The sequence below is a fragment of the Leptopilina heterotoma genome, unplaced genomic scaffold (assembly GCF_015476425.1).
Source record: "Leptopilina heterotoma isolate Lh14 unplaced genomic scaffold, ASM1547642v1 Lhet_18, whole genome shotgun sequence".
In the NCBI taxonomy this organism is placed as follows: Eukaryota; Metazoa; Arthropoda; class Insecta; order Hymenoptera; family Figitidae; genus Leptopilina; species Leptopilina heterotoma.
The window spans coordinates 2,303,781-2,328,657 of NW_025110896.1; the positions used below are offsets into that span (position 1 = coordinate 2,303,781).

Here is a 24,877-nt window from a genome sequence, read left to right on the forward strand (position 1 = left end):
TTAATAAATTTAAATTTAAAATAAACAGGAAATGAAGATCGAGGTTTTATTCTCGCTCCTGTCGACGAATTGAATCAAGTTCTAGAAGATAATATGATGAATCTGCAAAGTATGTCATCGTCACAATTTATCGGTCCATTTTTGTCGACTGTGCAAAAATGGGAGAAATCGATGCAAACAATTTCTGAAGTTATTGAAGTTTGGATTGAATTGCAAAGAAAGTGGTTGTACTTGGAGGGAATATTCGTCGGTGGCGATATTAGAACACAACTTCCTGAAGAAGCCAAAAAATTCGACGAAATTGATAAGAATTTTCGAAAAATAATGCTCGATACTTCTAAACGATTGAATGTCCTCGAATGTTGTTCGATTGCCGGTAGGACTAATTTATTACCATATTTTATAAAACTAAACATTTAAAAATTAATTTATATTTTTATATTTTTTAATATTTTATAAAAAATATATTTTACATTCAGCGTTGGTCCTTCGTCGGTACCTTTCAAATAAATAAAATATTTTTTCTCTCTAAATATTTTCAAAAAAATTACCGATTGCATTTAAAAATAAAAATGTAATTAAAACACTTTGAAAGTTTGTAAATAAATTTTTAATTCGTACAGTCAAACCTGTAGGAATGCAACTCTATTTAAAAAAATTTTTTTATATTCAAAAATGTCCAAGAAAAATTATTTTCACTACTTAATTCCAGAATATTGTAAAAATATTATAAAATTTATAAAATTAAATTATAAAACAATTTTTAATGATTGTTTACTGTAATAAAATTTATAAAATCGAGTTGTATTCCGACAGGTTCCATTGTACCGCAATATTATTGTAATACAATAATTTAATGTGAAGAGAAAACAAATAAATTTCGTTCATTTGAAAAATTCGATTTTTACGAATAAAAATAAAATATAAAATAAAAAATAAAATACCCAATAAAATGTTCAATAAAATATACAATAAAATATAAAATATATTTTCTATAAAAATTTTACATTTCTTATTTTTACATTAAAAAAAAATGTTCTTTTCACAGGTCGCAAAGAGGAATTCGAAGGACTCAGTGCAGGACTCGAAAGATGTCAAAAATCCCTCACCGAGTACTTGAACACAAAACGAGCAATATTTCCGCGATTCAATTTTATCAGTGACGACGAACTTTTGGGAATTTTAGGCAGCAATGAACCAAGTGTTATACAGGAGCATATTGGAAAAATGTTCGATAATCTCAAAAAATTCAGATTAGGTCCCGATTTAGAGGGGAGAACAGTGGCGAGTGCGCTAATTTCCAATGAGAATGAAATAATGGAATTTAGAAATTCAGTATTTGCCGAGGGGAAAATAGAAGAATGGATGGTCCTCGCTCTTGAGGAAATGAGAAGATCGAATAGATATTTAACGAAAAAAGCAGTTCACAATTATGGCAAGGTTAAAAATAGGATTAAAAAAAATATCCTTAAAATTCTAAACGTTCAAATGAACGAAAATTATTTATTTTATCATTTTTTTTGTTATTTATTTATTCGCTGTAAAGAAATTTTTTTTCCAAAAATATGTTTGAATTAAATGTAATTTTCGTTAAATCAAAATTATTATATTTAATTATATTTAATTCAAGTATATTGTTTTCTCAGTGTTCATTTATTCGTCATTTTAATATTTATTTAAAAATGTTTAATTTACCTTTCTAATTTTTATTCAAGTAGATAATTTCTGGAAATAATTATTTTCAGAAAAATTTCGTTCATTTTAATATTCAGAACTTATATGAATTACTAAATGAATATAAAAACGAAGAATTAAATAGGGAAAAAAATTTAAAAATTTTATTAATTACACCGAGAAAACAATATATTTGAATCAAAATTAATTATCTTTGCTATACAGTCAACCAAAAATTATTTTTTAATGAAACATAATAATTTTGATTCAATAAAAATAACGTTTAATTCAATTATATAATATCTTTGATTCAAACATATTTTTTTGGTTAGCTACATATTTTTTTGATTGGCTACATATATTTTTGAATTAAAAGAACATTTTTCTCAGGGTAGAAAAAATATTTTTTTTCCAATAAATTCGAATCTATTTGTTGAAGGAAAGAAGACCGAGAACCGAGTGGATGTTAGATTATCAAGGGATGATGATACTCGCTGCAAATCAAATATGGTGGACAGCAGAAGTTGAGAATGTTTTTCAAAAAATTGCCCAAGGAAGCAAACGTGCCATGAAGGAGGTACTTTAATCGCCCAGATTAAAATATTGTATTTAAATTTTAAAATTCAATTTTTTTTGTAATTAAATTACATTCTTAATGTCAGTAGTATTTGCAACAACTCAACACTCAACTGGACGAAGTTGTTACCCTAATGGGAGGCGACAATCTCACCAATAATGATCGCAAAAAATTGGATACAATTTTAACAGTCGACGTTCACATTCGCGATATTATTGACGAATTCGTTAGGGACAGTATAATGGACGCAATGGAATTCGAATGGGAGAGTCAATTGAGGTATTTAATATTCCAACTAAAAAATTTTTGCACTATTTTTAATAGTAATTTTAATATTTAATATTTATTTTTAATAGTAATTTTAATTTTTTCTAAATAATTGAATTTCTCAGAAGTATAAATAAATAAACTTAAATAAAAAACTAAACAAAAGTGATAAAAATTCACAACTTTTCTAAAAAATATCAAATTGAGACAAAAAATCGTATATCAAAATCGTGACAATGCAACGTTTTGATAGTCTCAATTTGAGAATTTTGGAAAAACTAAAACTGTAAATTGATTTTTGCGAAACGAATTTTTTATTGAGTAGTAAAAGCAAACGTTTGGTCAGACAATTTTTGGAATTTCGATGATGGAATTCAATTTAGAGAGTAGAATTAAAATAAATTTAATTGAAACTTAGATTTTACTGGGCTCACGATTTGGATAACGTGTGGATGAATCAGTGCACCGGAAGTTTCGAGTACGGCTACGAGTACATGGGACTGAATGGAAGACTCGTTATCACTCCCTTGACAGACAGAATTTATTTGACCATTACTCAGGCACTGTCGATGCACTTGGGAGGCGCACCCGCGGGTAATTACTGAAAACTAAGTTATTTCAAATAATTTCCAACATTTCTAATCTAAATTACTTTCTAAATCTAAATTACATTAATTATTTGACAGTAAAACCGTGAACGACTCAGACCTATTTTAATTACTAACAAAAATAACTAATTTTTAGTATAGAAAACAAATTCAACAGTCAAATTTAACTAAATGTGAAAAAAATTACTAACATATTGACAGAAACAAATCTAATATATTTCCAAATTACTTTAACTAGCGAATTAGTAATTTTTTACTAAAAATTAAATTTCTCTTTTATTCCTATGAAAATTAGGCCCAGCGGGAACGGGTAAAACGGAGACAGTGAAAGATCTCGCGAAGGCATTGGGACTCTTGTGTATTGTCACGAATTGCGGTGAAGGAATGGATTACGTTGCAATTGGCAAAACTTTAGGTGGTTTAGCGCAATGTGGAGCTTGGGGTTGTTTCGATGAATTCAATCGAATCGACGTCTCTGTCTTATCGGTTATTTCGACTCAATTACAAACAATAAGATCTGCATTGCAGAGCAAAGTTCAAACATTTACGGTCAGTAAAATTATTATTCTTGATTATTAACGGTCTATTGATATTTAAAATTCAGAATTTTTAATTTCTATTAATTGTTAATTGTTAATTTTAGTTTTCAATCTCTATATAATAATAAATTATTAATTTTATTATTATTTATAAATAAATAAATTAATACGAATCAATAAAAATCAGTAATTTTTCAGCAGTATAATTAAACTTTTTCTGACAACAATAAAAGTGTACTACTGTTTCTCTAAGTCACGAATATTATTTACTACTGAAAGAAATTTATGTCAAATATATATTCGTAAACTTTGTATATCAGTAGTACAAATAATTTTTTGTCAGAAAAAATATTTAAATTCTTGAAAGCTTCTATCAAGCTAAATTCTTAAAAACTAGTAGTACGAAATAATTCAAGTCAGACAAGTTTGTTTAATTTTTCTGATTTAAATTAATAAATAAAGAATTCAACAAATTTAATATTTTATAAATAAGTAACCTTGTAAAGTGTTCGACTAAAATTATTTAGTACTACTGATTCAAAAATTGACAAAATTAATAGAAATATGGTCTGTTTAGAACAATCTAAATAAATATAATAAATAAAACTGATTTTGCAATAAAAATAAATTAGTAAAATACTAAAAAAATTAGTAAATTTCTGTACTATAACATTAGTTCGAATTTTTGTCTGACTAAAATAAACATTAACTACTATCTCACTAAGTTACAGTTTTGTACTACAATCAGAAAATAATATCAAATTGATACAGACTTTAGTCTGACAAAAAATGCTATATATTAATTATTTCAGTAGTAAAGGTCAATTTTAGTCAGGCGGAAGGTATAATTATAAACTTTCTTGTAATCTAAATTTCAGTAGTAAAGGTTACGTTGACTATAAGTAGTAAAGTTTAGTTTTGTCACGCGAAATATTTAAATTGTTAAAAGTTCATAAATAATTTAATTCTTGAATTTAATTATAAAATTAAATTACAGAATTAAATTATTAAATTAAATTGTGGAATTAAATTTTTTTTATTTTAATTAATTAGACCAAGTAGTAACTGACAGTTTCACTGAGACAAATATTTTATACAAATTCCTTTAATTTTAGTATCAGTATAGTAAAAAATAATTTTACTCAGACAAGAAATCAATGTAAATTTTCTTTGTAGAATTTTTGTTAATAAATTTCGTTAAACTCTGTTAGTATTAAATTTCTAGAATTAAATACTAATTTAATTTAATTCTATAATTTAATTCTATAATTTAAATTTATAATTTAATTCTTCAAATGAATTTTATAATTTAATTAAAGAATTAAATTATAGAATTAAATGAAATTAGCAATTAATTCTTGAAATTTAATACTAACAGAGTTTAACGAAATTTATAAACAAAAATTCCACAAAGAAAAATTACATTGATGTCTTGTCTGAGTAAAATTTTTTTTACTACTGCGATACTAAAATTATTGGAATTAGTATAAAATATTTGTCTTAGTGAAAGTGTCATTTACTACTTGGTCTAATTAAAATAAAAATTTTGATTTTCAGCTATGTTGACTTACGAAATTTTGCAAAGCAATCCTGTCTGACTAAAATTAACTTCTACTACTGTATTTAAATAGAGAAAACATGTACTATTGTTATTCAAAATTTAACAAACAAAATGTTTTATATAACAAAAATTGTTATCGAATACAATATACTTACAAACTTTAGTCATTATTGAACCAGTAGTACAAGTCATTTTTAGTCAGACAATGCATTAAAATTCTTGATAGTTTATAATAATCAGTAAGTGATACTTTTGGTAAGGCAAATTATAATAATTATAATAATTTCTATAATTTTACAAAAAAAGTAAAAAAATTTATATTTTCTCAGACTAATTAAAATTTTTTGACAGTATTTTCTAGTAGTAGACAGCAATTTTAGTCCGACAAAACATTTTCTGTATTTATTATTTCAGTAGTAAAGGTCAATTTTAGTCAGTTTTAATTTTTCAGTCAATTTTTAGTGTTAATTTAATTTTTTAGAAAACCATCTAGTAGTTAAACTCACTTTTTAGTCAGACTGAGCATTTTAAACTTTAAAGTGTTCTAATTATTAAATAAAGTCTGATAACATAAAATAATAAATGAGGCAAAGCTCTCCAAATTATTTCAATTATCCGACTACAATTTTAATAATAAAATTATTAATTATCTTCTCTTTATTAAAATTATTAGACTTCTTCCAGAAATTAAACTCAGTTTTTAGTCAGACATGCAATTTATGCACCCTGCAGGAAAATGGCGCTAATGTATGTAAAAATGTGTGACAAGGGGGAGGTAAAAATGATTTAAAAAAATAGTGTAACGTAATATGTGGATGGCCCCTAATAATTATTTATAAATAATAATTATTATTATAATAGTAATAACAATAACAATAGTAATAACAATAATAATAGTGATATAGCAATAATAATAGTAATAATAATAATATTAATAAATAACCATGTAACAAGTTACATTTAAAATTTTAAACAGTTCGAGAATCAGGACATTGTGCTCGACTCAAAAGTGGGAATATTCATAACAATGAATCCTGGCTACGCGGGTCGTACAGAACTACCAGAATCGGTGAAGGCACTATTTAGACCGGTTGTTTGCATTGTTCCCGATATGGAAATGATTTGTCAGATAAAATTGTTCAGTGCCGGTTTCCTCACTGCCAAAGTTCTTGCCAAGAAAATGACAGTCCTCTACAAATTGGCCAGCGAACAATTGAGTAAACAGACGCACTACGATTTTGGTCTGAGAGCATTGAAATCGGTGTTAAATATGGCGGGAAATTTGCGAAGAACATCAGGAAATTTACAAGAAAATGTCGTTCTAATGAGAGCATTACGTGACATGAATCTACCAAAATTTATATTCGACGACGTTCCTCTTTTTCTTGGATTAATTAAGGATCTATTTCCCGGTCTCGATTGTCCCAGGGTCAGGTATCCTGATTTTAACGATGCCGTCGAAGAGGTTCTTGATAAGAATGGTTATGTTGTACTTCCCGATCAGGTATTATTTCATTAATAATTAATTTAATTAATTAATAACTAAATAATTAATTAATTTAATTAATTAAATTAAATAAATTAATGTAATCACTTTCTCTCTCAGTCCTTTGAAGAAAATTACAATTCTCAACAATTTTTAAAATTCAGAGACTAGAATTGTAAGAAAACTAATTATAATTATACACTGAGAAAAAAATTATTTGATTCAAATAACCGATTAATTGACTATTATCAATTAAATATTTAATTGAATCAAATAATATTTATTGAAGTCAATTAAATGGTTCACTTTATATTTGCTTCAAATACTGAAATTGTTGGTTCAAATACCATTTAATTGACTCCAATAAATATTATTTGATTCAAGTAAATATTTACTTTATATAGTCAATTAATCGGTTACTTGAATCAAATAAATTTTTTTTTAGTGTAATGAACTTACAAATTATAGAAAATAAATTTTAATTGTACTAAATAAATTATAATTATAATATACAGTAATTGGAATAAATTAATTACAATAATAACAAACTATAATTCTAGTAAATAAATTAAAATTATAATAAATTAAAATTATAATAAATTAAAATTATAATAAATAAAAACAATAACTTATTTTAAGGTGGATAAAGTTGTTCAAATGTACGAAGTAATGATGACGAGACACTCGACAATGATTGTTGGACCTACAGGAGGTGGCAAGTCAGTTGTAATAGAAACTTTATGCAAAGCTCAAACCTATTTGGATAAGCCAACCAAACTTTTTGTCATGAATCCAAAAGTATTAATATTAATAAATTAATTATTTATTACTCTCACAGTTATTACTAAATTTATTATTATTATTATTATTATTATTATTATTATTATTATTTACTTATTAATTATCATTTATTATTATTACATTGATACTGTAACTGTTATTGTTACTTTTACTGTAACTCTTATTGTTACCTTTACTGTTAACTGTTACTTTTATTGTTACATAATGTTACTTTTATTATTAACAATAAAAAATTGACATTACTTGTTTTCAAAAACTAATATTATCATTAAATTTTTAATATAACAAAAATTTAAGAATTCTTTCAATAGGCATGCACAGTAACGGAACTCTACGGTGTGTTGGATCCCCTGACACGTGATTGGACCGATGGTCTTTTGAGTAAAATATTTCGGGAAATAAACAGAAGTCCAGAATCGGGAAAAGATGAGAGACGATATATTCTATTTGATGGAGACGTGGACGCATTGTGGATCGAGAATATGAATTCGGTTATGGATGACAATAAATTATTGACTCTAGCTAATCAAGAGAGGATAAAATTACAAGATCATTGCAGTCTTCTCTTTGAAGTAATTTTAAAAACACAATTTCTTCGCGTCAATTTTTATTTAAACTTATGTCTGACTAAAAACTGTCTTTATCACTAACACCCCCAAAATATAATTGTGAAAATAATAAAAAATATGATAGAAATTAAAAATAATAACAATGCCTGACTTAAAATTGACTCTCACTAATTAATTGTTAAAAGTTTTAAGGTACTTTAAATCCCTCCGCTAAAGAAAAAATAGTAGAGAATTTTAAGGATGGAACGCGTTTAAAAATTCATATAATTCAATTATTAATAATTAGTAGTACAAGTCAGGTTTAGTCAGACAATATTTTTTGTCGTTATTTTGCAATAAAATTTAATTAACATTAGTACAAGTAAATTTTAGTCAGACAATTTTTTGGTAGTTTTTTAAGAATCAAATTTAATTACAAGTAGTACAAGTCAATTTTAGTCAGACAATATTTTTTGTTGTTTTTTAGAATCAAATTTCATTATCAGTAATACTAGTCAGGTTTAGTCAGGCAATATTTTTTATCTTGATATATTATTTATTATAATAAAATTTAATCATGAGTAGTACAAGTCAATTTTAATCAGACAATAGTTTTTGTAGTTTTCTTTAGAACCAAATTTAATTAACAGTAGTTCAAGTCACTTTTAGTTAGGCATTATTTTTTTATCAATTATTTTTTACTTCGAATAGTAAAATTTAATCATGAGTAGTACAAGTCAATTTTATTCAGACAATAGTTTTTGTAGTTTTTTTCAAAACCAAATTTAATTAACAGTAGTACAAGTCACGTTTAGTCAGGCAATATTTTCTAGTTCTTATAGTAAAATTTAATCATTAGTAGTGCATGACAGGTTTAGTCAGACAATATTCTTTGTCATTATTTTACAATAAAGTGTATTTAGTAGTACAAGTCGTATTTAATATGAAAATTTTGTTATCCTTATTTTACCTATATTATTTTATTAAATGTACTTATAAGTAGTGCAAGTCAAATTAAGTCAGACAATTTTATTTACCATTAAAATTAATTTTAGATCTAATAAATTTTCCAGATTAATGTAACTTTCTTACTAAACAGAGACTTTCCCTCGAAAAAAAGTCAGATGAAAAATTGCTTTTTTGAAAGAACAAAATTTTCTAAATTCTCGTAATTTTACTATCAGTAGTAAAAGTCAATTTCAGTCAGACACAAGTGATAAAAAAATTTATAAATTCCTTTTTTTCTGTTATCAGTAGTAAAAGTAAAGCATAGTCAGACTAATTACTAGTTTTTAAAGAAATAAGTCTGTTGATATAAAGTAATAGAAACTATCATGTCAGTCATAGCTTTCTTACTGTATAAATTAAGAAAAAAATAATTAATATATATATTTTTTAAAATACGCACAATTTTTACAAATACAAGGTGGGAGATTTACAATACGCTTCGCCAGCAACAGTCTCAAGAGCTGGTATGGTTTACGTGGACCCGAAAAATCTCGGCTATCAGCCCTACATTGACCGATGGATAAACACACGATCCGAATCTGAGAGAGAATTATTAAAAACTCTATGCGAAAAATACATTCACAGTGCTATCAAATTGATTATTGACGGAATGCTCGGATTGCAACAGGTGCAACCACTGAAGATGATTTTGCCCCAAACTGCACTAAATATGGTACTCATTCCTTTAATCTTTCGTTTAACGTTTAAAAAATCTAGTCCACCTGCAATGGTAAAATTTCCTGCCATCAAATTTACACAAGAAATAAAGATAAGAAGAAAAAAGAATTGAATTTTTAATTTTGCTATGGAGCAAGATTAAAAATTGAATTCTTAATTATTTTCTTTAACAGGTTACTCAACTGTGTTATATGTTCGATGGCCTACTACCTATTCAACCGGAAAACGAAACAGTTCCGATAGAAAGAAAAGAAACCGTCGCCACGATACAGACAACATCGACCGACAATCAAGCAAATTTGGACGAAGAATTAGAATTAAAAAATGAACTGTTAGAGGCGGTTTTTATACAGTCGTGTTATTGTTCACTGGGAGCAACTTTAGAGGCAGATTCAAGACTTGTTTTCGATGATTTTATGAAAAAAACAGCAGGACTAATGATGGTTGAGGATACCCCTGAAAAGCCAGCAACGACAAGTATGCTAATTAAAACTGTACACTAATAACTAATTAATTTAATTTAATAGCTATTACACATTATTTGGTTAATAAGTAATATTAATAATAATTTATTAGTAATAATTATTATTTGTATAACTATCATTAGTATTAATATTGATTAGTTAATTAATAAAAAATTAAAGTAGTTAAACAAGTAATTAGTTAATTAATTAATTAATTAATTAGTTATTTAATTGATTAATTAATTAAGTTTTTGTCATTAACAGGATATTTGCCAGTGACTTTACGAACGCTATACGAATACCTTTTGGATGTAGAGAAAAAAATTTGGATTCCTTGGAAGGGACGGGTTCCCAAATACATTCACGATAGAGATAAAAATTTTAGCGATATTTTAGTGCCAACTGTCGACACTCTACGGACAACTTGGTTCATTGATTTGATGAACGAACTCAAGAGACCCGTGCTTTTAGTTGGCGAAACCGGAACTTCAAAAACAGCAATTATTTTGGAATTTCTGAGAAATTTGAATAAAGACAAATTCGTAAGAACAAAATATTATAACAACTTTATTATTTAATAAATAAAATATAATAATTCAGTATAAATGAACCAAAAAAAATAACAAAAAATGACAAACATAATAAAAATAAATAAATAAACAAGTATTGATAAAGTTGATCGCAATTATCATTTTTCATAGAATCAATTACCGATAAATTTCTCATCACGAACAACTTCTTTGGATGTCCAAAGAAACATTGAATCGGCAGTGGAAAAAAGAACAAAAGACATTTTTGGACCACCGATTGGAAAAAAATTAATTGTCTTTATTGATGACATGAACATGCCACTGGTTGACACTTACGGTACTCAGCAACCAATAGCTCTCTTGAAATTGCTTTTAGAAAGAGGTGGATTTTACGATCGAGGAAAAGATCTCAATTGGATGAATATTAAGGATATATGTACGTTATTATTAATATTGTTAATAATATTTTGAATAGTTGTTCTTATTATTATTCTCATGAAATTTGAATTGGTAAAATTGTCTACTAATTTGAATCAGCAACTGACTTTTTGCTTTTGAAAAAGTAAATTTTACTAATCAATTAGTAGAAATGACTAATTATTAATAAAATTTACTAATTCAAAAGTAATTTTCAATCCTTATTTTATGTTTTTTTTATTTTTTACAATAAAATTTAATCATTAGTAGAACAAGTCAGTTATAATCAGGCAATATTTTTGTACAATAAAATTTAATTAGCAGTAGTACAAGTAAAGTTTAGTCAGACAATATTTTTTATCAGTTATTTTATATTTTTTAAAGTAAAATTTAATCATTAGTAGAAAAAGTCAGTTATAGTCAGACAATATTTTTGTGCAATAAAATGTAATTATCAGTAGTACAAATAACGTTTAATCACACAATATTTTTCATAGTAAAATTTAATAATTAGTAGTGCAAGTCAGATTTAGTCGGACAATATTTTTATAAAATAAAGTTTAATTACTAGTAGTATGAGTCACTTTTAGTCAGGCAATATTTTTTTCTCTATTTCTTATTATTGATTATAATAAAATTTAATTATCAGTAGTACAAGTCAGGCTTAGTTAGACAATATTTTTGTCGTTATTTCACCATTAAATTTAATTAACAGTAGTACAAGTCAAGTTTAGTCAGACAGTTAGTAAAAATTTGTACTAATTCAGATTTAGATAGAAATTACTGAGATTTTCTACTAAAAAATTTGTAAATTTTTTTACCAACAATTAGTCGAAATTTACTAATCAAAATCAGAAAAAGTCGTCCACGAAAAGGAATAACAATTAAGTGATATTTCTCTATTTATTAGTAAAATTCTAATAATTTAATTAGAAATAAAAATATGTTAATCACATTTTATGAACAGGTTTTTTGGGTGCAATGGGAAAAGCAGGCGGTGGACGAAATCTCGTTGATCCACGATTCATTTCAATGTTTTCAGTCTACAATGTCACTTTTCCAACTGACGAGACGCTGAATTATATTTACACAAAAATTCTAAGTGGACACTTGCAATTATTTGCCGAAGAAATTCAACAAATAGCGGCTCCAATTATTCAAATTACTTTGGAACTTTACAAAGTATCATCATCCTCTTTTTTAATACCCCTAAAGTTCTGAACGTTTCAATGAACCAAATTTCCCTAGATTTAAATTTTTGCAAAATTTTTAATTCCATTATTTGCTTTTTATTATAATTTTAAAAATTATAAATTCAATTTTTAAAATTATCTTGATTCAAACGTAACGAACTTGGGAACTATTTTTCCTTTTATTCTTAATTCCTGAAGTGTCATATGGTAAAGATTTGATGACTAAAATCTTTGCCATCGGAACTTATGGAGTTAAAAAATAATTATATAGTCACAGAGTACAAAAAAATTTATAATTATTTTTCAATTTAGTTAATAATCGTTGAATTGCCACCAACGCCTTCGAAATTCCACTATATATTCAATATGCGCGATCTGTCAAGAATCACAGCCGGACTCGTACAAAGTAATCCACGCTATTTTCCAGGTGTACAAAATTTTGTACGTTTGTGGCGAAACGAATTTGTGCGAGTAATGTGCGATCGACTTATCAATTCGGAGGTATAAACAAACAGTTTCTACTGTATTATAGAAAAAAAGAAATACAGAAATAGAAAAGAAATTTAAAAAAAAGAAAGAAATAGACAAACAAAAAAATAGGAAAAAACACAAGAAAAATTTTGTTGAATATTTTCGCTTTTTCAGGATTACAAACTTGTTTGTGAGCATTTAGAGGCGAAAATAAAATCAATTTGGGAGGATGAACGTCATGTTATTGAATACGCAATGCGTGATCCTCTACTTTTCGGTGACTTCCGTAACGCTTGTAACGAAGACGAACCGAGGTTTTATGAGGATTTACTCGATTATGAAGCAGTTTACACCCTATTTATGGAAGTAAGTAAACTCCCCCACCCCCAAAAAAACACCCGAACAAACTATTGCAATTTATTTTTTAAATTCAAAACTATAATTATTTTTTTTTAATTATACTAATTACTAATTTTTTTTTTGCTAATTTTTACTAATTTTCAGTCATTTTTCTCTAAAATATAAAAAAAAAACATTATAACATACTTTTTGGTCTTGATTTTATAATAACATTTAACTATTAGTAGTACAAGTCAGGTTAAGTCAGAAAATATTGTTTGTCATTATTTTACAATAAAATTTAATTAACAGTAGTACAAGTAATTTTAGTCAGACAATATTTTTTGCAGTTTTTTTAGAATTAAATTTAATTAACAGTAGTACAAGTCCATTTTAGTCAGACAATATCGAATTAAATAATTTTTATTTAAATCCAATAAATTGTAGGTACTCAAACCAATAATTTCAGTATTTAAAGCAAATGCCATTTAATTGATTCCAATAATTATTTATTTGATAATAGGAAAGTAATCGTTTATTTAAATCAAACAAACATTTTTTAGTCTAGTAAAATTTTACTAAAAATTTTTCATGTTCTTACTGATATGAAGCAGTGGCTCAATTTTTACTAAATCAGATTTACAGTCAAAAAATTTATTTGATTTACGTAAACGATGTCTAAATACTAAAATTATTAGTTCAAATACAGTTTTTTTCTTATATTTAGATAAAAATTATTTGATTTAACTAAATATTTATTTGATAATAGACAAGTAATCGGTTTGTTGAATTAAATAATATTTTTTTTTAATTTGGAGAGCAAAAATAGATAAAGTAAATGAATAAAAAATACATAAAAATAAATAAAGTAGAATAAAGTAAATAAAAAAATTAAAAAATACATAAAAATAAATAAAATACAGTGAATAAAAAAATGCATAAAAATAAACAAACATAAGTAAATAAAAAATACATAAAAATGAGTAAAATAGAGTGAATAAAAAAATACACGCTGCTTTTCAAAGGATATCAAATTGAGACAAAAAACGAATCAAAAGTTCATTTTCATTCATCAAAAATTCATTTTTTGTCTTAATTTGTCATCCTTTGAAAGTGTCATAAAAATAAGTGAAATAGAGTAAATAATAAAATAAAATAAAATTAAATAATAAAATAAAATAAAATAAATAAAAAAATACATAAAGAGAAATAAAATAAATATGCAAAAATTAAAGAAAAGTGAAAAATACTAAATTTTTACTAATTGTTTACTAATTGTAAACATTTTCACGCACAGATTCTAGAGGAATACAACGAAAAGGGTTCGAAATTAAAAATGGTCCTCTTTAACGATGCATTGGAGCATTTAACGAGAGTTCATCGCACAATTCGACAGTATCGTGGACATGTTTTAGTGGTGGGAATTGGTGGCAGTGGGAAACAATCGGTCATTAGATTGGCGGCATTTGCGGCAAATTGTGAAATTTTCGAAATCACATTGAATCGAGGCTACAATGAAAATTCATTTCGCGAGGACATGAAAATTCTCTACAATAAAGTTGGTGTGGAAAATAAGCGAACTGTCTTTCTTTTCACTGCCGCTCACATTGTTGACGAGAGCTTTCTCGAAATTGTCAACAATATGCTAATGATCGGCGTTGTTCCTGCACTATTCACCGACGAGGAGAAGGATTCTGTGATCAATTCCTGTCGACAGCAGGCAAAATTGGCTGGTTACGGTGTCACCAAGTCAGTTTTTGATTATCACAATTATTTTATGATTCTTATTATAAATTATAATCATAATAATAATTATTAATTATTATTATAATTATAATAATTATGTATAATTATAATTATAATTATAATTATAATTATAATTATAATTATTAATCCCATAATTTTTTAAATTGAACAATAATAGAGGAATGAGAGAAATAAATTAATTCAAAACTTTCTATTAAAAAATTAAGCTAAAAGTATAAAAAGTCAGGAAAATAAAAAAAAATCTTTTTCACACAGAGAAAATGTTTGGAACTATTTTGTAAAAACGAGCGTATCAAATTTGAGAATTGCCCTGTCAATGAGTCCGTCAGGTGACGTTTTAAGATCGCGATGTCGAAGTTATCCCGGTCTTGTGAACAGCACAACGATTGATTGGATGTTCCCCTGGCCGGAACAAGCACTTTACGCTGTTGCCAATGTAATTTTAATCGATGTACGTATTTTATAATATTAAAAAAATATATTCTATTTTTTTTTTGTAATAAATAATTCTGAAAAAAAAATCGTTTACAGAATCCAAATATTCCCGAACAACATAGAGAACCCATCGTTCAACACATTGTCGACGTTCACATTTCCGTTGGTCATTACACTGACGATTTTCTCACGAAACTTCGTCGAAAAAATTACGTTACACCAAAACACTATCTTGATTTTATCAATACTTATTTGAATCTCCTGACGGAGAAGAAAGAATTTATCACTGGACAATGTGAACGACTATCTGGAGGTACTTTTAATTTTTACATTCCCATCATTAAAAAAATTAATTCTAGTAAACGATTAATCGTCTATTATCAAAAAAATATTTATTTGTATCAAACGATTTTTAATTTTTTTTAAGAGAACTAAATTGTATTTGTAAAAATAAATATTTGACAAAAAATAAATTTGAATGTTGATAAATCAAATTTTTTTAGGACTGACAAAAATTGCGGAAGCGTCCGACACTTTAGAGGAGTTGAATGCAATGTTGGCGATTCAAAGAGTGAAGGTCGACGAGCAAACGATGAATTGCGAGCAATTATTAAAATCAATTGGTGAAAGTACGAATATTGCGAAGGAAAAGCAAACAATTAGTATGGAGAAACGTCAGGAGATTGAAGTGCAAAATAAAATAATTGTTAAGGAATCAAAAGAAGCAAAGACAGCTTTAGCGGAAGCTCAACCAGCTCTCGAAGGTGCCAGATTGGCACTCAACGATTTAGAGAAAGGCGACATTACTGAAATTAGGTTTCAGCAATTTTTTCCTCTCTTCAAAATATTTCTTCTTTTTTTACTCAAAAATTTTTCTAATTCAAATTCTTTTACTTCAAGTTGTTATATTTCAAATTTTTTCTACTTAATATTTTTCTACTTTAAAATTTTGTATACTTTAAATTTTCCTACTTCAGCTATTTTTTAACTTTCAATTTTCCTAACGTTAGATTTTTTACTATGAATTTGCTTACATTAAATTTTTTACAAATTTTTCGCCTCAATTTGATATCTTTAGAAAAAATAACAATGTAACTTTTTTTACAATAGATTTTTTACTAGATATTAAAAATGTATTTTAATTTTAATTTTTTTTCAAAGATCGTTCGCAACACCACCGGAACCAGTACAAGTAGTATGCGAAGCGATTTCGATAATTCGAGGGGCGAAGGAAATCTCGTGGAAAATCGCAAAGGGAATGATGAGTGATCCTAATTATTTGCGAACGCTGCAAGAAATGAATTGCGATCTCATTACTCTCAAACAACAGCAAATGGCTAAGGCTCATCTGAAAAGATCCAACAAAATGGAGCAAATGAAAATTATCAGTCAAGCTGGTTATGGACTCTATAAATTTTTACTAGCCGTTCTAGATTACTGCGCAGTTTTTCGAGAAGTAAATAAAAAAAATATTCTACACTCAAAATATTTAAATATAGAAAATATTCTGAAAATATTTTCTACTATCCAAAATATTCTAGTAAAAAAAATTCTACTTTAAAAATATTTCAGTAAAAAATATTTTACTATAGAAATATTCTAGTCAAATGTATTCGAGTAAAAAATATTGTAGTAAAAAATTTTCTTCTACAAAAAATATATTAGTAAAAAATATTTTAGTAAATAATATTCTTGTACGAAAATATTCTGCTATGGAAATATTTTAGTACAAAATATTCTTCTAAAAAATATTCTATTAGAAAGTATTCTATTAAAAAATATTCTACTACAAAAATATTTCTAAAAAAAATATACTACTACAAAAATATTTCAGTAAAACATATTCTGATATAAAAGAATTCTAGTAAAAAATATTCTACTACAAAAATATTTAATTAAAATATATTCTACTACAAAAATATTTTAGTACAACATATTCTACTACAAAAATATTATACTATACAAATATTTTAGTAAAAAAAATTCTACTTTAAAAATATTTCAGTCAAAAATATTCTACTATAGAAATATTCTAGTCAAATGTATTCGAGTAAAAAATATTGTAGTAAAAAATTTTCTTCTACAAAAAATATATTAGTAAAAAATATTTTAGTAAATAATATTCTTGTACGAAAATATTCTGCTATGGAAATATTTTAGTACAAAATATTCTTCTAAAAAATATTCTATTAGAAAGTATTCTATTAAAAAATATTCTACTACAAAAATATTTCTAAAAAAAATATACTACTACAAAAATATTTCAGTAAAACATATTCTGATATAAAAGAATTCTAGTAAAAAATATTCTACTACAAAAATATTTAATTAAAATATATTCTACTACAAAAATATTTTAGTACAACATATTCTACTACAAAAATATTATACTATACAAATATTTTAGTAAAAAAAATTCTACTTTAAAAATATTTCAGTCAAAAATATTCAGCTATAAAAAAATTCTAGTGAAATGTATTCGAGTAAAAAATATTGTAGTAAAAAATTGTCTACCTACTACCAAAAATATATTACTAAAAAATATTGTAGTAAAAAATATTCTAGTAAATAATATTTTACTACGAAAATATTCTGCTATAAAAATATTTTAGTAAAAAATATTTTACTTAAAAATATTCTACTAGAAAGTATTTTACTTAAAAATATTCTACTAGAAAATATTTTACTTCAAAATATTCTACTAGAAAGTATTTTATTAAAAACTATTCTACTACAAAAATATTTCAGTAAAAAATATTCTAGTACAAAAATATTCTAGTGAAAAGTATTCTAGTAAATAATATTCTACTACAAAAATATTCTAGTAAAAATATTCTACTAAAAAGTATTCTAATAAAAAATATTCCCTTACGAAAAATATAATAAAAATAGAAAATAGATCAAAAATTGAAATCTACATTTCATTTAAAGAAAAACGTACGATAGTAATAGCGTAGTAAGTAGTAGTATTTATAGCAACTAATAGCATTAATTTATTTCTAATTCAAAAAAAAAATATTCCAACTTTCGTTCATTTCAGGTAAAGCCGAAAATGGACAGAGTGAAAATACTCGAAGCAGAGGCGGAGAAAGCGCGAAAAGCACTCGACAAGGAGGAAAGGGAATTGAAACGAATTGAAAAGCAATTATCGGAATTGAATGCAAAATATGAGATTGCAATGGAGGAGAGACAAAAATTACAGGACGAAACTGATCTTCTTCAGCGACGATTAATAGCCGCTGATAAATTAATGAATGGCCTCGCCTCGGAGAATATACGCTGGCAAAATGATTTAGAAGATCTTCGCGAGGAACTCGAGAAAATTATTGGCAATTGTTTACTGTCAGCTGGATTTTTAGCCTACAATGGTCCATTCTCGTATGAATTTAGAAACGAAATGGTCTACAATAATTGGCAGACGAATATTTTAAATAAGAAAATACCACTGACACAACCCTTCCGATTGGAGACGCAATTAAGCAACGATGTCGAAATTACTGGGTATTCTTTTAATAAAATAATAAAATAATTTTTTTTAAATCTGGGGAAATTCGAAATTAAAAAAAGTGAATTAACAGATAATAAATAAATAAATAAACAAATAATAAATGAATAAGTAAGCAAATTAGTAAATAAAAAACAAGTAAATGAATTAGCCAATAAATAAGAAAATTAGTAAATAAAGAAACAAGTAAATCCATTAGCAAATAAATAAGTAAAAAAACAAGAAAATAATTAAACAAAAAAACACAAAAAGTAAAAAATAATATTGAATAGAAAATAATTTTAAAATAATTTAAAATTCGAATAAATTTAGATTCAGAAAAAAAATAAAGAAAGTAGAAAATAATATTAAAAGAAAAATAAAAAATTTCAATTTTCTACAATTTATTTTTTTACCAATTAAAACAAATATTGTAATATTTCCTATATTGATTTCAAGATGGAATTCAGAAGGTCTACCGCCTGATGAATTATCGATACAAAATGGAATTTTCACAACAAGAGCTTCAAGATTTCCCTTGTGCATTGATCCACAACAGCAGGCACTCAATTGGATCAAGAAACGGGAGGAGAAAAATAATTTAAAAATAATTACTTTCAATGATTCCGATTTTCTTAAACAAGTGGAAATGGGCGTGACGTATGGATTTCCGATATTATTCCAGGACGTCGATTTCATCGATCCAGTGTTGGATAATGTTTTATCGAAAAATATTCAAAGTACGAAAATTTTCATATTTTTCAAAAATGTTTATTCTTATAATTATTATTCATCATCTATAATTATTATTCATCATCGATAATTATTATTCATTTCAAGACAATGTTATTTGTCTTCTAGGAAAGATTAATTATAATTTTGTAATATTTCAATCAGATTTAATTTTTTTACAATTTTAAATGTTCTGTCTGCCAAAAATCAAGATTTAATACTGAAAAAGTTTTCAAAAATCTAAACCTTCCTTGTCTGACATAAAGTAACTTTTACCACTAATAGAAAATTTAGGTTTCGACTAACTGAAACTGTTTTACTAATGAAAAAATAATTACACTATTTTGTCTGACTAAAAATTTATTTTACTACTAACTATTTATTAGGGTGTTAATAATTAATAGTAGACAGTTTTAAAAAAATTAAACACATTTTATCATTTTGTGTTATATTGTTTAATAATTGAAATGATTTAAAATGATTTGTCTGACTGAAATTGAGTTTTACTACTGAAACAAGTATCAAGAATGTAAATCACCTTCTGAATCAAATTAACGTTTACTATTAAAAGAAAATTTAGGTTGAAAAGCCTTGGCTGATTAGAAATTGACTTGTACTACTTAAAAAAATTCAGCAGAAATGTAAAACACTTTGAAAGACTCGATTTAATTTTTACTACTAAAATTGAAAAGGCAGGAAAGTCAAAACACTTTCCGACGGACTAAAATTGACCGTTACTACTGCAATAATAAATACGGAATATTTTTGTCTGACTAAAATTATTATTTTCTACTAGAAAAAGTTATAGAATAAGTTTAATAAATTTTTCAGATCAAATATAAATTCTATACATTATTTTTTTTATATTTTATTTTTGTCTAAATTTTCTGCGATCTATTTTTAAAAAATAAATTTTTTTAAATTTATCTTGTTGAAATTGGCACTTATTTCTATTTATAAAGTAACAAGAATATGTTTTGTCTGACTATAAATGACTCGTACTACTGATTTAAAGATTTCTAAAGTACGTCAATTTAGTATACGGTAACTATTTTTTCCACATAAAATATTTCTTGATTTTTTTTATTTCTAAAAACAGTAGAACAAATATCTTCATTTATGTAGGCTCGGTGAAACTAGCGACCCGCCGGCGGGTGGGGACGCTGGCTATCAAAAATTAATTAAGAACATTTTCAATTGTCACATTTTAAAGAGCATTACTCCCCCTTTAATTTGCGACCAAGAAACAAAAAATTGGTCAAAAATTATTCAAGTTATGAATTTTTGTTGAACTTTTTTACCAATTTTCGTTTTTCTGATAAGGGCGGGTGGGAACGCTGGCTTAAAAAATTGATTTAGAACATTTTCAATTGTCACATTTTAAAGAGCATTACTCCTCCTTTAATTTGTGACCAAGAAACAAAAAATTGGTCAAAAATTATTCAAGTTATGAATTTTTGTTGAACTTTTTTACCAATTTTCGTTTTTCTGATAAGGGCGGGTGGGAACGCTGGCTATCAAAAATTTATTTAGAACATTTTCAATTGTCACATTTTAAAGAGAATTACTCCCCCTTTAATTTGTGACCAAGAAACAAAAAATTGGTCAAAAATTATTCAAGTTATGAATTTTTGTTGAACTTTTTTACCAATTTTCGTTTTTCTGATAAGGGCGGGTGGGAACGCTGGCTTAAAAAATTGATTTAGAACATTTTCAATTGTCACATTTTAAAGAGAATTACTCCCCCTTTAATTTGTGACCAAGAAACAAAAAATTGGTCAAAAATAATTCAAGTTATGAATATTTTTTCGATTTTTTCTCCAATTTTCGTTTTTCTGATAAGGGCGGGTGGGGATGCTGGCTATCAAAAATTTATTTAGAACATTTTCAATTGTCACACTTTAAAGAGCATTACTCCCCCTTTAATTTGCGACCAAGAAACAAAAAATTGGTCAAAAATAATTCAAGTTATGAATATTTTTTCGATTTTTTCTCCAATTTTCGTTTTTCTGATACGGGCGGGTGGGAACGCTGGCTATCAAAAATTTATTAAGAACATTTTCAATTGTCACATTTTAAAGAGCATTACTCCCCCTTTAATTTGTGACCAAGAAACAAAAAATTGGTTAAAAATTATTCAAGTTATGAATGTTTGTTGAACTTTTTTACCAATTTTCGTTTTTCTGATACGGGCGGGTGGGGACGCTGGCTATCAAAAATATATTTAGAACATTTTCAATTGTCACATTTTAAAGAGAATTACTCCCCCTTTAATTTGCGACCAAGAAACAAAAAATTGGTCAAAAATTATTCAAGTTATGAATTTTTGTTGAACTTTTTTACCAATTTTCGTTTTTCTGATACGGGCGGGTGGGGACGCTGGCTATCAAAAATTTATTTAGAACATTTTCAATTGTCACATTTTAAAGAGAATTACTCTCCCTTTAATTTGTGACCAAGAAACAAAAAATTGGTCAAAAATAATTCAAGTTATGAATATTTTTTCGATTTTTTCTCCAATTTTCGTTTTTCTGATACGGGCGGGTGGGGACGCTGGCTATCAAAAATTTATTAAGAACATTTTCAATTGTCACATTTTAAAGAGCATTACTCCCCCTTTAATTTGCGACCAAGAAACAAAAAATTGGTCAAAAATTATTCAAGTTATGAATTTTTGTTGAACTTTTTTACCAATTTTCGTTTTTCTGATACGGGCGGGTGGGGACGCTGGCTATCAAAAATTTATTTAGAACATTTTCAATTGTCACATTTTAAAGAGAATTACTCCCCCTTTAATTTGCGACCAAGAAACAAAAAATTGGTCAAAAATAATTCAAGTTATGAATATTTTTTCGATTTTTTCTCCAATTTTCGTTTTTCTGATACGGGCGGGTGGGAACGCTGGCTATCAAAAATTTATTTAGAACATTTTCAATTGTCACATTTTAAAGAGCATTACTCCCCCTTTAATTTGCGACCAAGAAACAAAAAATTGGTCAAAAATTATTCAAGTTATGAATTTTTGTTGAACTTTTTTACGAATTTTCGTTTTTCTGATAAGGGCGGGTGGGAACGCTGGCTTAAAAAATTGATTTAGAACATTTTCAATTGTCACATTTTAAAGAGAATTACTCCCCCTTTAATTTGTGACCAAGAAACAAAAAATTGGTCAAAAATAATTCAAGTTATGAATATTTTTTCGATTTTTTCTCCAATTTTCGTTTTTCTGATAAGGGCGGGTGGGGATGCTGGCTATCAAAAATTTATTTACAACATTTTCAATTGTCACATTTTAAAGAGAATTACTCCCCCTTTAATTTGTGACCAAGAAACAAAAAATTGGTCAAAAATTATTCAAGTTATGAATTTTTGTTGAACTTTTTTACCAATTTTCGTTTTTCTGATACGGGCGGGTGGGGACGCTGGCTATCAAAAATTAATTAAGAACATTTTCAATTGTCACATTTTAAAGAGCATTACTCCCCCTTTAATTTGCGACCAAGAAACAAAAAATTGGTCAAAAATTATTCAAGTTATGAATTTTTGTTGAACTTTTTTACCAATTTTCGTTTTTCTGATACGGGCGGGTGGGGACGCTGGCTATCAAAAATTTATTTAGAACATTTTCAATTATCACATTTTAAAGAGCATTACTCCCCCTTTAATTTGCGACCAAGAAACAAAAAATTGGTCAAAAATTATTCAAGTTATGAATTTTTGTTGAACTTTTTTACGAATTTTCGTTTTTCTGATAAGGGCGGGTGGGAACGCTGGCTTAAAAAATTGATTTAGAACATTTTCAATTGTCACATTTTAAAGAGCATTACTCCCCCTTTAATTTGTGACCAAGAAACAAAAAATTGGTCAAAAATTATTCAAGTTATGAATTTTTGTTGAACTTTTTTACGAATTTTCGTTTTTCTGATACGGGCGGGTGGGGACGCTAGCTATCAAAAATTTATTAAGAACATTTTCAATTGTCACATTTTAAAGAGCATTACTCCCCCTTTAATTTGTGACCAAGAAACAAAAAATTGGTCAAAAATTATTCAAGTTATGAATTTTTGTTGAACTTTTTTACCAATTTTCGTTTTTCTGATACGGGCGGGTGGGGACGCTGGCTATCAAAAATTTATTAAGAACATTTTCAATTGTCACATTTTAAAGAGCATTACTTCCCCTTTAATTTGCGACCAAGAAACAAAAAATTGGTCAAAAATTATTCAAGTTATGAATGTTTGTTGAACTTTTTTACCAATTTTCGTTTTTCTGATACGGGCGGGTGGGGACGCTGGCTATCAAAAATTAATTAAGAACATTTTCAATTGTCACATTTTAAAGAGCATTACTCCCCCTTTAATTTGCGACCAAGAAACAAAAAATTGGTCAAAAATTATTCAAGTTATGAATTTTTGTTGAACTTTTTTACCAATTTTCGTTTTTCTGATACGGGCTGTTGGGAACGCTGGCTATCAAAAATTTATTAAGAACATTTTCAATTGTCACATTTTAAAGAGCATTACTCCCCCTTTAATTTGCGACCAAGAAACAAAAAATTGGTCAAAAATAATTCAAGTTATGAATATTTTTTCGATTTTTTCTCCAATTTTCGTTTTTCTGATAAGGGCGGGTGGGGATGCTGGCTATCAAAAATTTATTTAGAACATTTTCAATTGTCACATTTTAAAGAGAATTACTCCCCCTTTAATTTGCGACCAAGAAACAAAAAATTGGTCAAAAATTATTCAAGTTATGAATTTTTGTTGAACTTTTTTACCAATTTTCGTTTTTCTGATACGGGCGGGTGGGGACGCTGGCTATCAAAAATTTATTTAGAACATTTTCAATTATCACATTTTAAAGAGCATTACTCCCCCTTTAATTTGCGACCAAGAAACAAAAAATTGGTCAAAAATTATTCAAGTTATGAATTTTTGTTGAACTTTTTTACCAATTTTCGTTTTTCTGATACGGGCGGGTGGGGACGCTGGCTATCAAAAATTTATTAAGAACATTTTCAATTGTCACATTTTAAAGAGCATTACTCCTCCTTTAATTTGCGACCAAGAAACAAAAAATTGGTCAAAAATAATTCAAGTTATGAATATTTTTTCGATTTTTTCTCCAATTCTCGTTTTTCTGATACGGGCGGGTGGGAACGCTGGCTATCAAAAATTTATTTAGAACATTTTCAATTGTCACATTTTAAAGAGCATTACTCCCCCTTTAATTTGCGACCAAGAAACAAAAAATTGGTCAAAAATTATTCAAGTTATGAATTTTTGTTGAACTTTTTTA

At 26.5% G+C, this 24,877-nt stretch overlaps 1 protein-coding gene across 1 annotated transcript in view; it reads left to right on the forward strand.

Moving 5' to 3' along the window:
- The window catches only part of LOC122499920 (dynein axonemal heavy chain 10), a 56,945-nt gene that overhangs the window by 12,592 nt on the left and 19,476 nt on the right, over positions 1–24,877 (forward strand). Inside the window, exons 18-40 of the mRNA XM_043608506.1 lie at positions 29–376; positions 1,049–1,440; positions 2,114–2,251; positions 2,340–2,530; positions 2,937–3,112; positions 3,422–3,675; positions 6,203–6,730; positions 7,352–7,510; positions 7,825–8,085; positions 9,488–9,742; positions 9,921–10,224; positions 10,476–10,753; positions 10,913–11,177; positions 12,126–12,340; positions 12,664–12,852; positions 12,997–13,188; positions 14,459–14,910; positions 15,184–15,379; positions 15,460–15,676; positions 15,867–16,179; positions 16,525–16,819; positions 18,404–18,864; positions 19,307–19,587. Of these exons, the coding sequence (XP_043464441.1) occupies positions 29–376; positions 1,049–1,440; positions 2,114–2,251; positions 2,340–2,530; positions 2,937–3,112; positions 3,422–3,675; positions 6,203–6,730; positions 7,352–7,510; positions 7,825–8,085; positions 9,488–9,742; positions 9,921–10,224; positions 10,476–10,753; positions 10,913–11,177; positions 12,126–12,340; positions 12,664–12,852; positions 12,997–13,188; positions 14,459–14,910; positions 15,184–15,379; positions 15,460–15,676; positions 15,867–16,179; positions 16,525–16,819; positions 18,404–18,864; positions 19,307–19,587 (6,360 nt within the window). The remainder of the gene's footprint in view (positions 1–28; positions 377–1,048; positions 1,441–2,113; positions 2,252–2,339; positions 2,531–2,936; positions 3,113–3,421; positions 3,676–6,202; positions 6,731–7,351; positions 7,511–7,824; positions 8,086–9,487; positions 9,743–9,920; positions 10,225–10,475; positions 10,754–10,912; positions 11,178–12,125; positions 12,341–12,663; positions 12,853–12,996; positions 13,189–14,458; positions 14,911–15,183; positions 15,380–15,459; positions 15,677–15,866; positions 16,180–16,524; positions 16,820–18,403; positions 18,865–19,306; positions 19,588–24,877) is intronic.